At 48.5% G+C, this 22,401-nt stretch overlaps 1 protein-coding gene across 13 annotated transcripts in view; it reads left to right on the top strand.

The window, feature by feature from the left end:
• Positions 1–22,401, top strand: part of LOC116942266 (voltage-dependent L-type calcium channel subunit alpha-1D) — a 217,346-nt gene that overhangs the window by 154,665 nt on the left and 40,280 nt on the right. For 8 of the 13 annotated variants that reach the window (XM_076066964.1, XM_076066961.1, XM_032953962.2 and 5 more), the window contains 9 exons: positions 1,211–1,370; positions 1,848–1,975; positions 2,945–3,041; positions 3,261–3,363; positions 3,844–3,945; positions 4,602–4,729; positions 5,812–5,928; positions 11,214–12,040; positions 12,618–12,644. In XM_076066964.1, coding sequence (XP_075923079.1) covers positions 1,211–1,370; positions 1,848–1,975; positions 2,945–3,041; positions 3,261–3,363; positions 3,844–3,945; positions 4,602–4,729; positions 5,812–5,928; positions 11,214–12,040; positions 12,618–12,644 — 1,689 coding nt within the window. The remainder of the gene's footprint in view (positions 1–1,210; positions 1,371–1,847; positions 1,976–2,944; positions 3,042–3,260; positions 3,364–3,843; positions 3,946–4,601; positions 4,730–5,811; positions 5,929–11,213; positions 12,041–12,617; positions 12,645–22,401) is intronic. The other 5 variants (XM_076066960.1, XM_076066972.1, XM_076066971.1 and 2 more) reach the window with 2 other exon arrangements.

Raw genomic sequence — 22,401 nt, 5'->3', positions numbered from 1 at the left:
TGCATTGACGTGTAGTGCCGTGAATTCACTCGGACGACAACCGTCTCTTTTTCCGCCGTCACTTTTATTCCATCGTTCCGTACACACAGTAATTCTCTCCATGCTCCGCCAACTCGGACACTCCGATTTACTTCAGCATCGTCCGTGCATCCCCTTCCACACACAGTGTTCCTTCCTCTATCTCTTCAAACACAGTGTCTTCCCTTCCACACACATTGGGTCGTCTTCTATCTCCTCACACACAGTATCGCCGCTATCTCTTCACACACAGTGACTTTCCTTCCACACACAGTGGTTCGTCTTCTATCTCCTCACACACACAGTATCGCCGCTATCTCTTCACACGCAGTGACTTCCCTTCCACACACAGTGGTTCTTCTATCTATTCACACGCAGTATCCTGTCTGTCTATTCACACACAGTGACTCCATCTATCTATTCACACACAGTGACTCCATCTATCTCCGCTAACGCTGACTCTCCCTATCGCTATTTACTGTCTTTGGGGTTCGGCTCTCTATCTATTCTTCCCTAACATTCCAGCTGTCTTCTTCGTATCTCTTCACCTCTCGCCAACAACTGCCCAGCAACAACTCTCCAACAACAACTCCCCAGCAGCAACTCAACTCCGTTCAAACCACCTCGCGTTTTATCCCCTTTCGCATTAGCCTTAATTAATTGCCACGTGGCTCGCTGGCCGTTTTCCGCCAGCTCGCACCTGTCCCCTCCATCAGACATCCAGACGCCACCACTTAACACTAACAGCCTCTCGACCAATCACAGCCCTCGTGCCACGACTCCCTTAATTACTTCGGGTTGTTTACGCAACCCGCGACTCGACCACCTGTTCGACCTCATGTGACCCGTTCTCCTTGTCTGTCTGTATGTACTGTATATGGCCAATTCCTATGCATATTGTTTACTCCACTACAGACGCACTGCGCCTCAAACCCAGCGACCAAAATATCGATTCTTAGTCAAGGATAAGATTAGTGTCAAATCTGAAAGCTCCCGGCACTGAACTAGGTCGACTCAGCCTGAAAGGAGTGGTGCGGTGTGTCAATATCACCACTGGGGAGATAAAGGCGACCCGGCAAAGATGTGATGCCTTGTCAACCTTCATAGGCGCTCGCTAACAGCACCGATGGCACTACGCTGGGGATCTTTGCATTGCCGTGCGTGTTCACGTGTGCCGCTGTGCCCCGGGCAGGTGTGCGACGGGCGAGGCGTGGCAGGACATCATGCTGGCCTGCATGCCGGGCCGGCGCTGTGACCCTGACGCCGACGCCAGCGTGGGCGAGGAGTTCTCCTGTGGATCCAGCTTCGCCATCTTCTACTTCGTCAGCTTCTACATGCTCTGTGCCTTCCTGGTACTGCCAGGCACTGCCAGCGGGTGGTGCCAGTGATATGGGTAGAGCAAGAGCAGTGGTTCTTAACCTTTACTGCATCCTTGCCTCCCTTTGGTTCTTAATCGTTAAACATTTTTAATGTTAATAAATGCATAGAGTTTAATGAAACAAAGTTATTGTACTTATGTCCCCGTGCTTAATGAGTTTTTTCGATGATTTACCTTCCAAAATAATCTGGCCATGTCTCGCACCCAAAGAAGGGGCTTCTCACACACAAGTTTAAGAACCACAGAGCTCGAGTATAAAGGATTGAGGTAGGGTATAGAGTCAGGGATAGGGGTATAGTTGGGGTTGAGGGGATCGAGGTAGGGGATAGAGAGAAGGATAGGGGTGTAGTTGGGGGATAGGGGATCGAGGTGGGGGATAGAGACAGGATATAACCCAATGCTCCTTGGATCATAGAGACGCCTTGACCCATATTCTGTTTTCTTCTCAAAGATCATCAACCTCTTTGTGGCCGTAATCATGGACAACTTTGACTACCTAACACGTGACTGGTCCATCCTGGGTCCCCACCATCTGGACGAGTTCAAGAGGATCTGGGCAGAGTACGACCCCGAGGCCAAGTGAGTGACCATCAATTGGCAACATACGGGGCCTAGTCACCCACCTTCTCCGATACACAGTCCACCCAGACAACATTTCATCTTCATAACCAGCCATGATTAATCCACTGCTGGATGAAGGCCTCCCCAAGCTTGCGCCATCTCTCACAATCCTACAATGCAACAATCCAACCAGCACCTGCACATGAACTGATATCATGGCTCCATCTCCTCGTTGGACGTCCTCTCGGACACGTTCTATTCCCTGGCTGCCACTCCATCAACCATTATCCCTCGAGACTTCGAGTGACAGTTATTCTGATACTTACTCAGACTCTGCGAATGCCACAAACACATGGAATTGCATTGCTTCTGTCCTGTCCTTGGTTGCTCTCCCACCTAAATTACAAAGTCATGTCAGCCTGTTGACTTTTGCGATAGCTTCATTTGCAGTTGTATTTAACTTATAATCCTTGTCTGTGTGTACACTCGTACAGTAATCACCCTAAGTCTGTTTCATATTTAATTATTGTCTGTTTACACATGAGTGCAATAATCATCCTTGAGTCTATGCGGATGATTTCTATTGCTTAATTTTACTACGAATGGTTTATCAAAGTTATTTGACTGAGCCAGTTTTTGTCACTGGAATATATTTGATTTAACATTTATTTATGTTGATGCAGTATTTTTAATTTATTCTGTAATCTGGTTGTTTTTACTCTGATTTCTGTTTGGTTTTTTATCTTATTTCTATAATGCCCACTGAGTTAACTGATGGTGTATATTTAACCATTAATACACCCACTACTAACCAGGGCGTCCTGTTGGACTAGAACCGCGAACCTCTGCAACAGGCATCGAGCACGTCACCGCGCTGGGTAGTGTCACCACAACTTAACACCGCGATGATGAGATGACATTTGTTTTGACCGATTTGACGAGATGTAAGTTTGGCAGCATGACCTCGCTCTGTGCGTGCGGCGACAGGGGCCGGATCAAGCACGTGGACGTGGTGACGCTGCTGAGACGCATTCAGCCGCCCCTCGGCTTCGGGAAGCTGTGCCCCCACCGCGTTGCCTGCAAGGTGAGCGAACCCGAATCTCGGTTTCCGCATGAAAAACTCCGACGTTTTTTAATTGGCAATACGCAATTAGACTGAAACGCCTCCGTGCTTACCGTACCACTCGACCGCTCGCTTCTCAAAAGACTGTCGACCTCCTGAGTTCTCGCTCGCAATGGCCGTCCCCTGCTGTGGGTGTTGCGACCTCTTGACCTCTATGCCACGCGCCACTGTCCCCCACAGCGCCTCGTCTCCATGAACATGCCTCTCAACAGCGACGGCACCGTCATGTTCAACGCAACGCTCTTCGCCCTCGTCCGCACTTCGCTCAAAATCAAAACGGACGGTAGGCAGCGCACAGCAGTCCCTGCCAGTATTCACCGCCGGTATCCTCCCTCCAGATCAACGGTTCATCTCTCTGCCACTCCTGTGCAATGACAGTTGAGTTTATTTCTCAGCCAAACATTTATTGAAAGCCTTTGATCCTATTTAAAGAATAAGTAAGGCTCACAAGGAACGAAACAGATTCTGGCCATCGCCTGATGAAGCTAGTTGTAATTACTGGCGACATGTCGTACTCAGATTGTAAATGTTGTGGATTTGCTCTCCAACACACCAGTGTACTGTACTAGTGACGAATTGACACGTTCTGTTTACGTAACAAACCTTACTAATTGGCTGTGGTGGGTGGTGGCGGGTTTGGCGACACATTTATATTTATACGATCTAACTCAAAAAACCTAAATTATGGATGACATTTATGAAGTAATTTATGTTGCAGGTGTTTGGGGCATGAACAGATATGTACGAGTGTACGTGCTTGCAGGAAACCTTGAGCAGGCCAACGAGGAACTGCGAGCTGTCATCAAGAAAATATGGAAGCGGACAAACATGAAGCTCTTGGATCAAGTGGTTCCCCCTGCTGGAGGTGATTGCTGCTTGGCTGTCTGTGTGAACAAAGTGAAGTCCTACCAACTTCACATGTTGATTCCTCCTCCCATGTTGAGGAATCTGTCTCTAGCAGACTGACTGCTTCGCCTCATCTACCACACTGTTCAACCACCACACTGCAGCTCACAACAACTCACTCACTCACCCAACTACTCACTTCTCCACTCACTCAATCACTCATCCACTCGCACACTCACAACACTACAGGCCACAACAATTATCTTTCTGCGTCTTCCCTCGCACTGCTTCACCTTGGAATTTCCTCCTCCCATCATCATCGTCTCTTCTCTCATACTCTTACAATAACGTTACTTAATTCAAGCAACGTGTCAAGTCTTACGATTACAAATTCAACAGTTGCTGATTGTTTTTCACCGCATGAGATTTTTGGACTTTTGGGTCTGTGCCCAACAACTGCGTTAAACAATAATAATATTAATGACTGGTAACAGCAGGGTGCCAGATTGCATGGTGCTTACAGGCTCTATCTGCTGCTGCCCCCCTCCCCACCACCACACCCTTCTCACTTCCCCTGCTCATCCTCGCCTGCCCCCCCTCTCCCTGCCTCATCACCCTGGCCACCCCGTCGTCCGGCCATCACACGGCGTGCGTGCATCACATTGCCCTGTCCAGCAGATGATGAGGTGACCGTGGGAAAGTTCTACGCCACCTTCCTCATCCAGGACTACTTCCGCAAGTTCAAGAAGCGCAAGGAGCTGGGGGCACTGGGGATTGGGCCTAGGAACACCATCGCCCTGCAGGTGAGGGTCCAGTGAACCCCGTGTGAGGGCGAGGTGCAGTGGAAAGCGCGCTACACTACGAACCTGGCAACCACCAGCTTCAGTAACCAATATCTGCATCCGGTCCTAGACCTCCCCAAGATCAATTCAGTCATAAATGAGAACCTGGTGCAGGGTGTAAACATCAGCGCTGGGGAAGACAAATGCTGCCAGGCGTGGTACTGGTCACCCTACCTTGTCGTGTACCGTGCTGGCCTTGATAGGCACTCCCTATCAGCACTTGCCCCAACAGCCTCTATGGTGATTAGAAGCTTTCGTGACTGCAGGATTCACATACTCTTAGGTTATTTTGGTAAAGTAATGTAGATGAATAAATAAATAAATAATAGCTCACGACGTTTTGATCGCAACAACATTTGATCATCCTCGGGTGAAAGAGAGAAACATTCCTCTGTGACAAGGCATTATATATGTTAGCCGACTCTCTGAACTGCATTGCATTTCTAAATTTTGTTAAGTTTTATATCTAAGCTTCCTTGTCACATTTCTTTTCTCTCTTTCACCCAAGCCCTCTTTTAATTTTATCCCCACCCTCTCACCCCTTTGCGGCCTCCCCTCCTCCCCCCTGTAATATAATGCCTTGTCACAGAGGCATGTTTCTCTCTTTCATCTGAGGACGATTGCTAGTTGTCGCGATCGAAACGTCGTGATCTATTATTTATTTGTTTTACTATCTACGTGAATTTACCTAAATAACCTAATAGATAGCTTCTATGGTATTGTTTATTCGCTCAAAAAAGTTAAAGACAAACAGTGCAAGTAAAAAAAGGTAAAAAAGGTGTGCAGGTGAGGTCGGAAACCCAAGAGGGCTTATATGAAAACCACACCAAAAAAAAGAACAATGTATATACAAAATTAAACAAAGCATAGTTGTTTAATTGTATGGATATAAGGGTGGTCTTTGTCTTTGTTTTTATACTTGTATGAGTCCACGCATGTATGTAAACGATTTGTGTATATTTGTACACGTGCGTGTATGTGTGCACATACACGCATGCATGTACCCATGCGCGCGTGCGTTCGTGCGTGCGTGCATCACACAGGCTGGGCTAAGAACGCTCCACGACATGGGCCCTGAGATCCGGCGCGCGATCTCGGGGGAGCTGCAGGAGGACGATGACCTAGAAAGCGGCGCTGATGGCGAGGAGGGCATATTCCGGGTAATTATAAATTCCAGAAATCGGATGGTGCTTTTGGGCTGCCTGGCATGCACCGAGCGCACACATGCACTGTGGATTTTTGGAAATGTACTTATTTATCCAGGAGAGCCGCAATGTGTTGTAGGAGGGTCCTGCCACATTGGGTTTTTAGCTTAAAATGTGTGATGACTTTTCTAGATTTAAAGCTTTCGTGACTGCTAGGATCCATACTCTTTGGTTCTATTGGGTAAAGTCACGTAGGTGAAAATAAAATAACAAAAAATCACGACGTTTCGGCCACAAAACAAGCGGCCTTCATCAGGTGAAGGGACGAGACTGTCTGGAGGACAGCGTTGGAGTGAGAGAAGCCACGCTTAGATCACGACTTTTAAGCTGTGTGAGAAGAAAAACACAAAGCGCCTTGACAAAGGAATTAGCATATAATTTAGCATTGAAATGGCTCATTGAAATAGCTAAGTTAAAGTATACACATCCGCAGAGGTACCCCTTGACAAAGGAATTAGCATAGAATTTAGCATAGAAATAGCTGAGTGATTAGCTTGTAATTGGTCACAGAAATAGCTATGTTAAAGTCAGAGCATATACATTCACCGAGGCACCTAGTACTCATCAAACAGGAGAATTTAGCGAAACACAACCACGCTCAGACAGCGGACCTTTAAACTGTGCGAGCAAACAAGGTGTTCTGACAAAGAAATTAGCATAAAAATTTGCATTTGATTGGCGGATTTTAGGAAAGAGGTGGTGTACGTGCCGGTGGACTTGCCGTTTGGCGCGGGGGGGGGGGAAAGGGGGGGAAGGGGAGTTTACCTATTGATGGTGTGAAAAGGGAATTTATAAGAGCTGCGAAAGTTTGGGGTACCACTACTTGAAAAAATATACTGTACCATTGAAATTAGTTTAATGTTTAGTTCGATTTAGAACATCTTTCCAATGGTTGCTTAATTTGAAACCATCCTCTCGGCTGAAATTGTGTCTGTAGATCTGAATTGCTTCATGAACAAGTCTCTGATAAAAGCCCGTGGGTTTGCAAAGAACCTTGGTATCGGAGAAAATTATATCGTGATCCCCCACAGCGTTGTAACAGTGATCAGCCACGGCAGAAGAATTCGTTTTGCCGTGTTTCAAATCTGATTTGTGCTCGCGAATTCGGTCAGAGACATGTCGCTTTTTCTCCCCGATATAGCAATCACCGCAGGTACAACTCAATTTGTAAACCCCGGGGTACTGTAAATCAGGAATGACATCCTTCACGGATGGGATCAGATCACGAATTTTGTGTACTATTGAACCGGCCCTGGATCTTGTGTTTGTTTAGAATTTTGGAAATCTTTTTAGTAACGCCTGCTATATATGGAAGTGTGATGGTTTTGACCGGAGTATCAAGTGGTTGTTTCTGTATGGAGGGAGAAACAGCTTGGCGGATGGTACGGTCAGAGTAACCATTCCTTTTGAGGGCCAGGTGTACATGTTTTAATTCACTGGTCAGGTGGTGTTGGTCCGAAATGCAATGAGCCCTATAGTATAAAGTTTTGATGAGAGAATTCTTTTGGGCTGGGTGGTGGTGGGAATCAGGTTTCAATTAGGAATCTGTGTGGGTGGGTTTCCTGTAGACAGAATGCTCCAATGAGCCATCAGGTCTCCTCTCAACAGAACATCTAAGAATGGTAGCTTGCCATCTTTCTCCACTTCCATGGTGAATTTGATGGCGGGATGTCTGGAATTGATGTGGTGTAGGAAAAGGTTCAGAGCTGGGAGGCCATGTGGCCAAATGACGAAAGTATCATCCACATATCTCTTCCACAGGGAAGGTCTGAGGGTGGAAGTCTGGATGGCGTCTGATTCAAATTTATCCATGAAAATATTGGCTATCACTCACTGGTAATAAGGGGGATCCCATGGGGTACCCTCATTTTGTTTGTAGAAGGAGCCATTCCAAGTAAAGTAGGTATTGTTGAGGCAGTGCCTAACCAGTGCAGGTCTGTTGGGGTCTAGTCCATGTTGGACCAAATTTTCAATTATTTCAATGGTATCAGGTACTGGGACCTTGGTGAACAAAGAGACCACATCGAAGCTGACAAGGATATCGTCAGGGGACAGTACAACGTCTTTGACCATAGAGACCAATTGGGCTGAGTTAAGTACTGCTGAGGCGGTCTTGCCAGTAAAAGGCAGCAAGGTATCTGACAGAAAACGGGCTAGTCTATAGGTAGGGGAGTTGATCGTGGATACGATGGGTCGAAGTGGGGTGCCTTCTTTATGATTTTTGGGAAGACCATAGAATCTAGGGGGTCTTGCAGCAGAAGGTTTTAGGGAGGGACGTTTAGTTGGGTCGATTAGGGAGGTCGAACTTGTGATTATCTTGTTGGTTTTCATCGCTAGGCTATTAGTAGGGTCATTTTTTATTTTTGACTAACTTCCATCGTTGAGCAGATTCTGTATTTTGTTGTTGTATGAATCTTTATCCATAATAACAGTAGCATTGATATGATATCATCTCTCAGGTCGATGTAGCCCTCAAAGGCGTAGGACACATCCAAGCAGACGTTGCGAGAGCTGAAATAGCCACTATTCTTAAGAATGCTAAGAAACCCATTAGTAACATCAGCAAAAATGAACGCTCTGAACTCGCGAATTTAAAAAACAGAAGTGATATAGTCATCCTCTCAGCCGATATAGGCAACGCTACTGTTATTATGGATAAAGATTCATACAACAACAAAATCCAGAATCTGCTCAACGATGGAAGTTACTCAAAAATAAAAAAATGACCCTACTAATAGCCTAGCGATAAAAACCAACAAGATCATCACAAGTTCGACCTCCTTAATCGACCCAACTAAACGTCCCTCCCTAAAACCTTCTGCTGCAAGACCCCCAAGATTCTATGGTCTTCCCAATATTCATAAAGAAGGCACCCCACTTCGACCCATCGTATCCACGATCAACTCCCCTACCTATAGACTAGCCCGTTTTCTGTCAGATACCTTGCTGCCTTTCACTGGCAAGACCGCCTCAGCAGTACTAAACTCAGCCCAATTGGTCTCTATGGTCAAAGACGTTGTACTGTCCCCTGACGATATTCTTGTCAGCTTCGATGTGGTCTCTTTGTTCACCAATGTCCCAGTACCTGATACCATTGAAATAATTGAAAATTTGGTCCAACATGGACTAGACCCCAACACACCTGCACTGGTTATGCACTGCCTCAACAATACCTACTTTACTTGGAATGACTCCTTCTACAAACAAAATGAGGGTACCCCCATGGGATCCCCCTTATCACCAGTGAGTGATAGCCAATATTTTCATGGAGAAATTTGAATCAGACGCCATCCAGACTTCCACCCTCAGACCTTCCCTGTGGAAGAGATATGTGGATGACACTTTCGTCATTTGGCCACATGGCCTCCCAGCTCTGAACCTTTTCCTACACCACATCAATTCCAGACATCCTGCCATCAAATTCACCATGGAAGTGGAGAAAGATGGCAAGCTACCATTCTTAGATGTTCTGTTTGAGAGGAGACCTGATGGCTCATTGGGGCATTCTGTCTACAGGAAACCCACCCACACAGATTCCTACTTGAAACCTGATTCCCACCACCACCCAGCCCAAAATAATTCTCTCATCAATACTTTATACCATAGGGCTCATTGCATTTCGGACCAACACCACCTGACCGGTGAATTAAAACATGTACACCTGGCCCTCAAAAGGAATGGTTACTCTGACCGTACCATCCGCCAAGCTGTTTCTCCCTCCATACAGAAACAACCACTTGATACTCCGGTCAAAACCATCACACTTCCATATATAGCAGGCGTTGCTAAAAAGATTTCCAAAATTCTAAACAAACACAAGATCCAGGTCCGGTTCAATACAGTACACAAAATTCGTGATCTGATCCCATCCGTGAAGGATGTCATTCCTGATTTACAGTACCCCGGGGTTTACAAATTGAGTTGTACCTGCGGTGATTGCTACATCGGTGAGACAAAGCGACATGTCTCTGACCGAATTCGCGAGCACTAATCAGATTTGAAACACGGCAAAACGAATTCTTCTGCCGTGGCTGATCACTGTTACAACGCTGTGGGGGATCACGATATAATTTTCTCCGATACCAAGGTTCTTTGCAAACGCACGGGCTTTTATCAGAGATTTGTTCATGAAGCAATTCAGATCTACAAACACAGGCACACAATCGAAACCAAGAGGATGGTTTCAAATTAAGCAACCATTGGAAAGATGTTCTAAATCAAACTAAACATTAAACTAATTTCAATGGTACAGTATATTTTTTCAAGTAGTGGTACCCCAAACTTTCGCAGCTCTTATAAATTCCCTTTTCACACCATCAATAGGTAAACTCCCCCTCCCCCCCTTCCCCCCCCCCCCGCGCCAAACGTCAAGTCCACCGGCACGTACACCACCTCTTTCCTAAAATCCGCCAACCAAATGCAAATTTTTATGCTAATTTTTTTGTCAGAACACCTTGTTTGCACGCACACAGTTTAAAGGTCCGCTGTCTGAGCGTGGTTGTGTTTCGCTAAATTCTCCTGTTTGATGAGTACTAGGTGCCTCGGTGAATGTATATGCTCTGACTTTAATATAGCTATTTCTGTGACCAGTTACAAGCTAATCACTCAGCTATTTCAATGCTAAATTCTATGATAATTCCTTTGTCAAGGGGTACCTCTGCGGATGTGTATACTTTAACTTAGCTATTTCAATGAGCCATTTCAATGCTAAATTATATGCTAATTCCTTTGTCAAGGCGCTTTGTGTTTTTCTTCTCACACAGCTTAAAGGTCGTGATCTAAGCGTGGCTTCTCTCACTCCAGCGCTGTCCTCCAGACAGTCTCGTCCCTTCACCTGATGAAGGCCGCTTGTGTTGTGGCCAAAACGTCGTGATTTTTTGTTATTTTATTTTCACCTACGTGACTTTACCCAATAGAACCAAAGAGTATGTGATGACTTTTGTTTAATATACACATGGGAGGAAACCGGAGTACCCAGAGAAAACCCATGCCTTGCCTGAGTGGGCAAAAATATACAAATATAATAATATAAAATAGAATAAAAAACAACATGACGTAAAAAGAATATATAATAAATAACTAAAATAGATTTTGGCGGCAAACTCTCTTCCATTGGACTGCGTCACCGCCACTATGCATCTGTCAGTACAAAGCCAATCCATAAATACACACGAACTACAACCCTGACTAATCTAATGCACATCCTCCCTTGTTGCACTCCGGTCTGGGGGTCTGTCCAGCGTTCTGGGGGGCTCTTCTCAAACCACGTGAGCTGCTACCCAGGCGAGCGTCGTGCCTCACTGCCCCAGACGCTGGCCACGCGGCGCCCTCTACAGATCCAACGTCCCCCCAGCACCCCACCACCCACATCGACCAGCCAGCTGATGGGCAACCACCATCACCACCATCATCACCACCATCACCACTCACAGCAGCGGCAGCCTGCCCCCCTGGCGTTTGCGAACTCGCATCACCCGAACGTGCAGACACAACAGACGCCGCAGACGCAGCAGACGCAGCATGACGGTGGAAGTTGTAGCAGAGAAAGTGACGGGAACAACCTCGCGGTACCAGAAGATTCGATTGACGACAACAACAACGAGGATGACGGCGAAGAAGAGGAGGAGGTGGCGGGTTGCGGCGACGAGGACAACGACGACGGCGACGACAGTGGCCGCGGGCGGCATTTGCCAGACGCGGACAACGCGGCGGCCGACAATCGTTGGAGCGAGCGTCACCCGCGTGGTTCCCCATCCAGCTCCAACTCCAACCTGAACAACAATGCGAGAGGCCCGTCGCCGCCGCCATCTCCTCCTCCGCCGCTACCGCCCCCTCGCTGCGTGCCGCCGGGCATCCAGGAGGCCCTGCTGCAGGTGGTGAGCACGGTGGCCTGTGCGGCCCGCACGGGGCCCGCGCCATCGGCAGGGGCAGGCGGCTGCGCGGGTTGCAGGGCAGCCGGGGCGGTGGAGCCCGCTGGGCGGAGCGATGTGACAGGTGGCAAGGAGGATGCGGTGACCATGCGAGGGAGTGGAGGAGCGTCACCGAGCATCACGGGGAGCTTGAGGAGGTGGGTCCACATTGGGACTCCCTCCCTCTCAGACATAATCATCTTGTGTACCACCTTTAAATGAGTGGCCAAGAGAATGGGTAGTTCATTGTGTAGTGCTTGTAAAAGGTGTAAATGCAACAAGGAATATATAAAACTAACCACAAAGTACATACTTATTAACTGGTAGGAGCTGTTAACTATGCAATAACGGGCACCAATAACAGTCATTCATTTAAATTGCATCTCAAAACGCTATAGATTTTGTACCACTCGTAGTTTCTATACATAGGCATGGCAAATCACAGGTAAGCGGGAAGGAAAGCAAAACCGGCAGTCCCAATTGCCCAAGCTCTGTGGTCCTATATTGGGATATATTGAAAACTCCATCATGACTGTTTATACACGTTGGAGGAAACCGGAGTGCCCAAAAAAAAACACGTGGGCACAAAATCCCAGTACAAATTAAATATAATAGATATGAATGCACTTGCAGACCGCTATTGAAAGTGAATTGGTTATGGCTGGGATTGCTTGGTTAACCTAAAACACCGATGTTTCCTGTGACTGCCAAATGCTTGCCATTCTGGGTTGCCAGGAGGCGGTACTATGAGGCTCTGATCCGGTAGGTACCCATGCCATTCACGCCACCCAAGCCCCCCAAATGCAAACCATGTCACTCACACCACCCCCGGGCCACCCTCATGCCACCCCACTGCCTCCGACACTTCCACACTACTTATTCTTCGGAAGCTACTGGAGGTATACACTTTAACATCTAAATGAAAACTAATTTATTTAGAACTGCTTTTTGTGTTTATTTTTATTGTCCTTCCTCCGCACCTCCGATTAGCACGGTTGGCTATGTACGGTGCGAAAGAAGTTACACATACATACAACATACATTCCTATGCCACCCTCACGTCACGCTGTACACATCTGCCACCTGTGTGGCGAATGTTTGGATTTTCTATCAGACTCCACACGAGCAGCAACATCAGCAACGTTTTGTTTGTTTACCCGGGCGAAAGCACTCCCGGAGTCTCGACACTCTTATTTTGCCAATTTTACACAGTAGGGGGCGATGTTGGTTTGTATAAGAAATTTTAATTGCAATTTTAAGCATTGGTTGTTTAGTCAATATGTAGTGACATCGCGGATGTCAGTGTGTGGTGCCGGCCCTAGAGAGGCACGGTGTGCGATGTACTCACATCGCAGACATCACGTATGTAGCGACATCGTGACTGTCACTGAGTAATGCCGGCTCTAGCGAGGCACGGCATGCGATGCATTGTCATCGCGGGCACCCCGTAGGTGTGTGTAGTACCAGCCCTAGAGGGGGCTCGGTGAGTGCTGGGATAGCGCTCAGTGGCACCACGCGTGGCGTGCAGTGCTGAATCCTACAGGAGGGAGTGTGAGAGTGTCAGCCATGGGATGAGGTTACCCTAGGCCATGGCACTCTGGTTGACCCCGGAAGGCACGTGACTAGTAAGATCTACACAGGGGCCCCAGGTGGGGGCTTGGGGGTGGTCACGTGTCAGGGTGAGATCCTACGACAAGGGTCGAGAAACGACAAGAGGTTTCTCGAAGGTGGTCGTGGCCAAGGGCCGGCCAGCCACGACTCGGGAGCATATAAACCGGGTCCTCACAAGGACCGGGGTTCAGCGTTGCTGTTGTCATCTGAAGATCTACGTTCTACGTCCAAGAAGAAGCCACCAACACGTGGACGAGGACCCAAGCCAGGGTCCTGTCTGTTGTAGCTACTCCCAGTAACTAGCTTAGTTAGCCTGGTGGTCTACCACCATAGGTTATCTCGTAAAGGGGCAGTAACCCCTTTGTGTTAATGTGTTGGTGTTAAAAAATGTGTTTCCTCCAAAGAGTACGTCTGTGACTCAGTTGAATCCACTACAACGGGTGTTGGAAGTGGCCAAACGCTATTTTACTTAGCTAGCTGTTAGACTATGTCTACATGCTGTGGACTACGTACCAGGGCGTCGGACGATGAAGACGAAGATCTCATCCCGCAAACAGCCCAGGAGGATGGAGTTGAAGCGTTGCCGGCAGAGCAGAGCACCGTCCAGGCATGCGACTGCCCCACGCTGAAGGGGAGGATGCTCCAGGCTCGCAGAGCTCCTCCATGCCGCGATGTCCATTCTAGCGGAGCTCCATATTGCGGAGCCAGCGGTGGAAGCGCGAGCAACGGAGCCACTTGGGAACAAAGTTCCCGCCATTTCCCGTGGCGCAGCCCGCGCTTGCAGTTGCCATCTCCGAAGAGCATAGCGCGGGACCCGCCAAATCCAAAGTTGCGTCAAAATCGTCGGTGGACGTTCCATCTCTCCGGTGACAAATTCCCTTCATGAAATAATTTACAGCCACCGGAAGCGACTGGGTGGTCTTCAAGCGGCCGTTCCTGACGAACGCCAACTTGCCGGGGTGGACGGAGGCAGAGGCGCTAAGAGCGCTACCCGCTGCCCTGGATGGCGATGCCCTGGTGGTGTTCCTTATCCCGCCATCGGAGAGAGCCACGTTGACTCAAGCCATCGACCAAATGGCGGCCATTTGAGCCGCCGTCCAACGTGCGCGGCAAGTTCGCTACGCGAAAGATAGGGTAAACCGAGATGCCCTTTGCCTACCGTAGCGCTCTATTGGCGCTAGCGAAGGCTGCCTTTGCAAGAATGGACCACGACAGAGTCGACTTGTTGGTCCTTGAGAGACTGCTGGCTTTGGCTCGGGACCTCAACATCGCTCTGCCAGCTGTAGACGACGATCTTTCGTCCATCAGGGTTGCTAAATGCATTCAGGCTCACCAACTCCTGCAACAGCACAAGTTGGTGGCGTGTTCCGCGTCCCACGAGGGGCCGGATACACCTGAAGATGTGGAGCCCGTCCCAGCATGCGCATCAACCCAGAGTGGAGGCGGGCGAGGGGACGGCATGGTGTGGCGGGCGGATGACCAGGGACGGCGGAAGACATCTCCTGGTCCCGGGAGCAGCCCCGTCGTGTGCTACAGCTGCGGCCTGCCGGGACACGTCTCGTCGGGCTGCGGAGTACCATGACAACGCCTCCCCCGACCACCGCTGTCATCCGCCCAACCGTCCTTTGATCCACTGCACCCTAAGGCAAGCCGCAACACATCCATCTCACCCATCTCGTGCGTTTGGGTTTCGTTCCGGTCGTGCGTCAGGGCGGGATAATTTTGATGTTGATTAGGCCGGCCGGATGCTCCGACCGGGTCAGTGGTCAGAGCTGGCCCATCGAGTGGTGGCCGCGACCGCAGGTTCATCCGCTGTTATTGGACTGATAGAAGGGGTAGAAATTAGGATGCTCGTTGACACCGGTGCATCAGCGGCCATCATTTCAGAATTGATTTATAATATCTTTCCCCCTAAATGTCGTTCCTTGTGCCCTGTCGAAGCTCCTTGCTTCGCCGCAAACAGTGGCTCATTGGGCATTATTGCGAAAATAACAGTGGAGTCCATAATAAAGGTTTTTGGGTTAGATCGCGTTTATTTATAAATGTGTCGTAACCCTCCACCACCCGACATGGCCAATCAGCAAAAAAAGTGTCACGTTGACAAAAGACAAATAATTCACTACTTTAGCCCACCGGTGTGTTGAAGAGTGAATCCACATTTACAGTTTGAGTACGACGTTTCGCGCGATCTAACCCAAAAACCTTTATTATGAATAATATTGGTCGCGAAAGCCTACGTTTTAAAATAACAGTGGAGGTGTGCATTGCGGATGTTAAATTGACAGGACAGGGTCTTGTTTCGACGTCCCTTGCTATTCCTTGCTTGCTCGGGACTGATTTTTTTGGGAAGAATGCCCCTGAAATTTTTGATTGACCAGGGGTGCCTGGAATTACCACCCGGCCATCGAATGGAATTTTTGCCTTCTCCCACCCGCTTATACATGGATAATGCTACCGTGCAAGCACTTGCATGTAGGACGGTGAGGATTCCCCCCGGCGCGCAAATGTTGGTTCCCCTACGATTGAGGAAGCCGCTAGACCGGGGGGCGACGGCGGGAGGAATTCTCCTGGGTCCTGCTAATAAAGTCAGTCGTGGTTTGACGTTGGTGGGGGCGCAGATGTTGGTATCCAATAATCAGGAACCCTTTATTCAGGTCCTTAACGCAGGGTTAGACACGTCGGTCATCCAGGAAGGTACCGTGCTAGCTCATGCGTCGCCAGCACTTCCTGAGGGAAGCATTGTTGGCAATGTGGGTGCCACGTCGAATACGCGGTCGCGCCAGAAACCTGATGAGGGGTGGATAGAGAAGCTTTGTTCCGAGAATGCGGAATTGTCCGAGGTCCAGAGGGGGAAGCTGCAGGCACTTTTGCACTAATTTTCGGATGTTTTTAGTAAAGGGAAATGTGATATTAGACGCACACTGATACGGATGACGCCGCTCCCATCCAACAGAATCCCTACCGGCTGAGCCCTGCAGAAAAAGAACACGTTCGGCTGGTGGTTGACAAAATGTTAGCCACGGACATTATTTCACCGTCCACCAGCCCATGGGGAGCACCAATTGTACTCATTAAAAAGCACGATGGTAGCTTGTGCTTTTGTGTTGACTTCTGTAAGCTTAATAAGGTCTTTGTCGCTGATGCTTGCCCTTGACCTCGAATGGATGACTCACTGGATGCTCTAGCCGGAGCGTGGTTCTTTTCCACTCTTGATCTCCTATCCGGATTCTGGCACTTGCCACTAGACGAAGTCTCGAAGCTCAAGATAGCCTTTCGTACACCACAAGGCTTGATCAAATTCAATCGGCTTCCGATGGGTCTTCATTCCGCGCCGGCCACATTCCTGCGATTAATGGAACTGGTCCTGGCTGGTCTCCAGTGGGACTCGTGCTTGATATACCTCGACTATGTCATCGTTTTCAGCCGAACGTTTAACGAACACCTGGAACGGCTACACGCTGTCTTTCTCAAAATGTGTGCGGCCAACCTGAAATTTTAACCGCAGAAATGTCACTTCCTCAAGAAATTGATTCGGTATCTTGGCCACATAGGAAGTGAATCAGGTATTACGACTGACCCGACAAAACCGCGTGTGTTCGAACTTGGCCGACCCCCACGTCGGTGGGGGAGGTATGCAGTTTTATGATTCGCGTCCTATTACCGCCGTTTTGTGCCCGGGTTTGCTACCATCGCTAAGCCTCTCCAAGCCTTGACGTCTAAGGGTCATAAATTCCATTGGGGGGAGGAGGAGGCCGCATTTGTTTCGCTCCGGGATGGCTTGGTGCACGCCCTTCCCCTCTGCTACCCCGATTTTTCATTGCCGTTTGTCCTTGATACAGACACTAGTAACACCGGAATTGGAGCTGTTCTGTCCCAAGTTGTCAATGGTGTCGAGAGTGTTGTCGCATACGGCAGCAGGGTGCTGTCTCTGGTAAAAAAACGGTATTGTGTCACACGCAGGGAACCGTTGGCCATTGTGGTTTTTGTGCATCAGAATCGTCCCTATTTGTATGGTAGACACTTTTAGGAGCGCTCTGACCAGGCAGCGCTACAGTACGCGCTGCGTGTTGATCAGCCGTCTGGCCAACTTTCACGCTGGTTGGAGGTATTTCAGGATTACTCCTTTAAGGTTACCTATCGCAAGGGCTCCCGTTACACGAACGCTGACGCCCTGTCGCGATTACCAACAAGCGGCGGGTGCGCCTGCTTTTCGGGCTCCGGGTGCTGTAAGCCGGTCGCCGAGCCCTTGTCCCCTCCTCTCGCAGCGTCGGCCGAAGTGGTAACATTTGAGTTGGCTGAGAGTCCAGCGGCGCGTGACGCTGTCATTGGGTTGGACCACGCAGAATGGGGGCGCCTCCAGGTGGAGGATGCTTGATTAAGCTCGGCTTCGTTGTCTAGGGTTGTATTATCAATCGGTATAATACAATTATTCTCGCTTTAACATTTACTGATCATGTCTTAGTGTGTTTATATCAGGTCTCCAAATTCAAATCTCACCGCAGGATACAGTTCTTATAATTAAGATTATTATGCATGAACTTAGGAAGGCACCACTCAGACACTTCTGTGTTAAGCAATTTTAATTTCTAAACAAAAACATAACACTCTAATATGCGAACTCTTATGCTTGGAATTGTCAAAATAGTACTCCTGGAGATGTTCCCCTCATTGATCTATATATTTAACCCTCAATGGTCACGTTCGTTAACTGGGTAACAGTACAATCGATTATTCCTCAGAGTACGCGAGCATACACGGCGAGAGGAAAAGTCCTTAAGAATTAATGCAATGATATCCATACGAAGGGCAATAAAGAAACATGTCCCGAAGGCAAGAGTAGTTATCAATTAATTCATTGGTAATGACCGTATCTACAACTCAATGGGCAGCAATGTTCTTCACGATCAGTTGATATTTAACGCACCACTTTGGAATGGCAACCCTTCTTGAAACACAAAGATAACTTTTTGGAACAATCTCATTTGTCCCGATATGCGTGTTGTGTGTGTTCTTTGCCACTTGTTCAATTCTTTGCGTAAAGCAGACGCCGGGCGATGCGTCGTGAGGGTGTGAGTGTGGGGGAGGGTCATACAAACGGCTTCGTTCTCTCTCTTGCTCCGTCTCTCTCTCTGGCGATGCTCGATTGCGCGTGCAGCTCGTTCGCTGGTGGCAGACACCCTTGCTCGGTGGAGCTGGTTCTCTGTGATGCTGGCTTGGTCGATGCTTGGCGCTTTCCGTCCTTTCTCCAGGATGATTGCTTGTCGTCGCTCGGCACTCTTTCTCTCTCATTTCTCTTGCTCTCTCCTTGATCGTGCAGCTGCCAGCTTCACACGGACACCCGCCCTTACTTCAGGGCTGCGCTTTGTCGTTGCTCAACTTTCGTGCTCTTCACCCTTCTTCCAGGAGGGCTTTTGCTGTGAGCTGCTCGTCGCTGGCTGGATCACTCACTCTCAAAACTTGAAAATTGTATTTGCGCACCTCTTACACAACTCTGATAGCTTAGTACGATACAACTTATCGCAATCCTCGATTCTCAAGTGACTCAAAACATCAGGATGAATGTAGAATAAACTTTCAGCAATACTCTGTCGGTCCATGCCGAACTCAGCACCTAACATCACCTCGCCCCTCTTATTTGCGATGCACCACACATATTGTTGATCTCGAGGCCATGCTCCGGAGCTGGCTTGCTGTCCTCTTCTGAGCTGCTGTCTCGCTGTCCCTTGCCGAGCTTAAAATTGTGTGTCGTGTTGCTGTTTATATCTGAAAATGTTTCCCCTCTGCACATCTCTTGCTAGAAAAGAACAGATGCTTACTCCGTCATGCTCTCCCCCCGCGGCCGCGCCTGATTGCTCCCCCCTCTTTCCTTGGTGACTTCGGCGGGCTGCTTTACATCAAATTTATGTTTGTTTGCACTCCCAACCCCTCTCTTCGTGGTGTCTGCTAAGGGAGGGGACGCACCTTTCATACGTATTTTATGACTATCATGTGTTTGTGTCAAGTTGTTGGAAGACAAAGGTGGCCAGGGAGCCTCTGATTTCATGGAATACATATTATCTGGTCTTGTGTGTTTGACCTATTTTCTTATATCTCTTTTGAGTTACCCTAGGTCTAATCTCTTGTGATTATTATGTGGTTCATGTTTAACCAAGATTTGTAATGTCTTTAGATGTTACCTCCGGTATTTCAAGGGTTTTATTACTTTTTGCTCCCTGTCTGCATCCAGGGATCCGTGCTTTTTTATTCTCTAGGTCAGAGATATAGCTTAGTTTGGACTTAAGTTTCCGTGATTGCAGGAACTCATGTACTTTGGTTCTCTTGGTAAAGTCACGTAGATAGAAAGATACAATAAGGAATAATATAAGGAATACTGCAGTCTATAATGTCGACTTATTCTTATAGCCAAGCTTCTACTTTTTCCGTTCAAAAAAAGTATATCAGTTATAATGTCCGTTTGCCCTGTGCTCTGTGTCCTTGCCTGTGATTCTGAATATCTGTTTGTGAACTGTCCAAAGCGCCAAGCAGGTCATGGCATGCGGTCCTTTGGCAATCTGGAGATTTTTCAGATTGTCGTTAACCTCCCTTTGCCCCGGAGTTTATTATTTAATGGCCTTTTACGACCTCCAGATGCTTGGTGCTTGTGGGAGGTAGCGGGTTTGAGGGAGTTTTATTTATTTATTTTATCGATTATTATCTTTAAACAAATGGCAGAATTATTGTTAATATTAAGGCCTTTATATACAACAGGTATCACCTCTTCTTAGAGGCGGATTGCTCATGCATTGGGACGGAGGGTTGCGCCGATACAACATCGTTGTGTCCACTGCCCTGCGGGGCAAGTTAATTTGGGCGTTACATGAGCGCTTGTTGCACCTAGGTGTGCATAAGACGCTGGCCACACTTAAGTTGGACTTCTTTTTTTGCCTGGCATGGCTGAGGATGTCGCTAATTTGTTGAAAGGGTGTGTGCAATGTGCGCGGCGGAAGCCGCTGGCGAAACCCTGTTGTCCACCATTACAATCGATTCAGGTTTCCCGCGTTAATGAGTTAGTTGCACTAGACATCCTTGGTCCATTTCCCGCTACCCCTCATGGGAATAAGTACTTGCTGGTGGAAGTCGAGTATTTTTCACGATGGCCTGTGGCCTGGCTGCTCCCCAACCAGTCAGCGGCGACGATCACTGAGGCATTCCTCAATGGCTATGTAATGGACAATGGTGCTCCTGAACGTCTTCTGACTGATCAGGGCAAAAAATGTATCTTCAAAGATGTTGCGGGAGGTGTGCAATTTGTTGGGAACAAAAAAAGTACGCACGTCACCATACCACCCACAGACGGATGGCATGGTTGAGCACCTACACAGGACTCTGTCGTCCATGTTGAGCCACCAGGTCAGCGAGTCCCAACTCGACTGGGATTTACACATTCCCGGAGTCCTATCTGCATATAGGATGGCCCCTCATGCATCCACTGGCTACTCATCGTTTTCTTTAATGTATGGAAGAGAGCATGACCCCCCGATTGATATTCAGTTACAAGCCGCGCGCGACAAAGCTAAATCTAAAATTTCTGACTGTGTGTTTCACCCTTCAAAGCTTTCCGAAGCGTGGGAAGCCTCTAGGGGAAATTCCAATTTGCGCCAATTGGCCAATGAGCGGCTGAGGGCTTCCCTTGCTTCTGCACATGAGTGGGCGCCTGGGGACAGAGCCTGGTTGCACTGTCCATATGTTCCGGTGGGTACATCACCCAAATTGTTCAAACCTTGGAGAGGGCCGGTTGATGTGATTCGGGTCGTTCAACCACAGTGTGTCCAGATCCGCTTAGGACGGCGGAGTTGGTTTGTACATCCCTCGTGCCTCAAACCTTTCATTGCGCCGGGCGAGTTCGTTCCATCTCCACACCGCAGGGCCCGAGTGTCAGATGTGTCCGGCGAGCCGGGGTGTGTGCCCGCTGAGGGTGGTCCTCAGCGGAGTCATGTGATCCCTTCCCCAGGTGCCGCGCGCCTGACGTCCCCAGCGCCGCTGCTTGCACCGTCTCCACTGGGTTCGGGAAAGTTGTTAATGTACATTTGTAGGTAGCGTAAATATTGGATAGGTGGGTTTGGGTATATAATTGGTAATTCTTATTTTTTGAGGCACACATAGCATTTAATCATGTTTTACTCATTTTTATCACCTTACTTAGTTCGTTTTAAGGGGGAGTTGACAGCCAGGACGGCTGAGTGCCACGAAGGTACGTGACAAGTAAGATCTACACAAGGGCCGCAGTTGGAGGCTTGGGGGTGGTCACATGTCAGGGTGAGATCCTATGGGAAGGGTCGCGACACGACAAGAGGTTTCTCAAAGGTGGTCGTGGCCAAGGGCGGGGCCAGCCACGACCCGGGAGCATAAAAACTAGGTCCGCACAGGGACCGGGGTTCAGCGTTGCTGTCGTCATCTGAAGATCTACGATCTATGTTTTACGTCCAAGAAGAAGTCACCAACACGTCGACGAGGACCCAAGCCAGGGTCCTGTCCATTGTAGCTACTCCCAGTAACTAGCTTAGTTAGCCTGGTGGTCCACCACCAGAAGGTTATCTGGTAAAAGGGCAGTAGCCCCTTTGTGTTCATGTGTTAATGTTAATAAATGTGTTGCCTCCACGAAATACGTCTGCGACTCAGTTGAATCCACTACAAATACCAGTTTCACTGTGTGCGGGTTTTTTCGTTATGGGAGGAAACTGGAGAACCCACAGAACAAGGGGAAAACATAAACTTCACTCCCTCACGTCTAGACAAAGATCCCCCGTATAGCATTTAACAGACTGTTGGAGCCTGCGCTGTTAGCTAGCACCTATGAAGGCCTGAACGGTACACGAAGGGGTGGGTGGTCAGCATCATGCCCGACAGCCTTTATCTCCCCAGTAGCGAT

Source organism: Petromyzon marinus, chromosome 14 (genome assembly GCF_048934315.1).
Source record: "Petromyzon marinus isolate PM22_M1 ecotype Great Lakes invasive population chromosome 14, UKy_Petmar_22M1.pri1.0, whole genome shotgun sequence".
NCBI classification, from domain to species: domain Eukaryota; kingdom Metazoa; phylum Chordata; class Hyperoartia; order Petromyzontiformes; family Petromyzontidae; genus Petromyzon; species Petromyzon marinus.
Note: the sequence above shows the minus strand (reverse complement) of the source record. Positions and strands in the feature narration are given on the sequence as shown.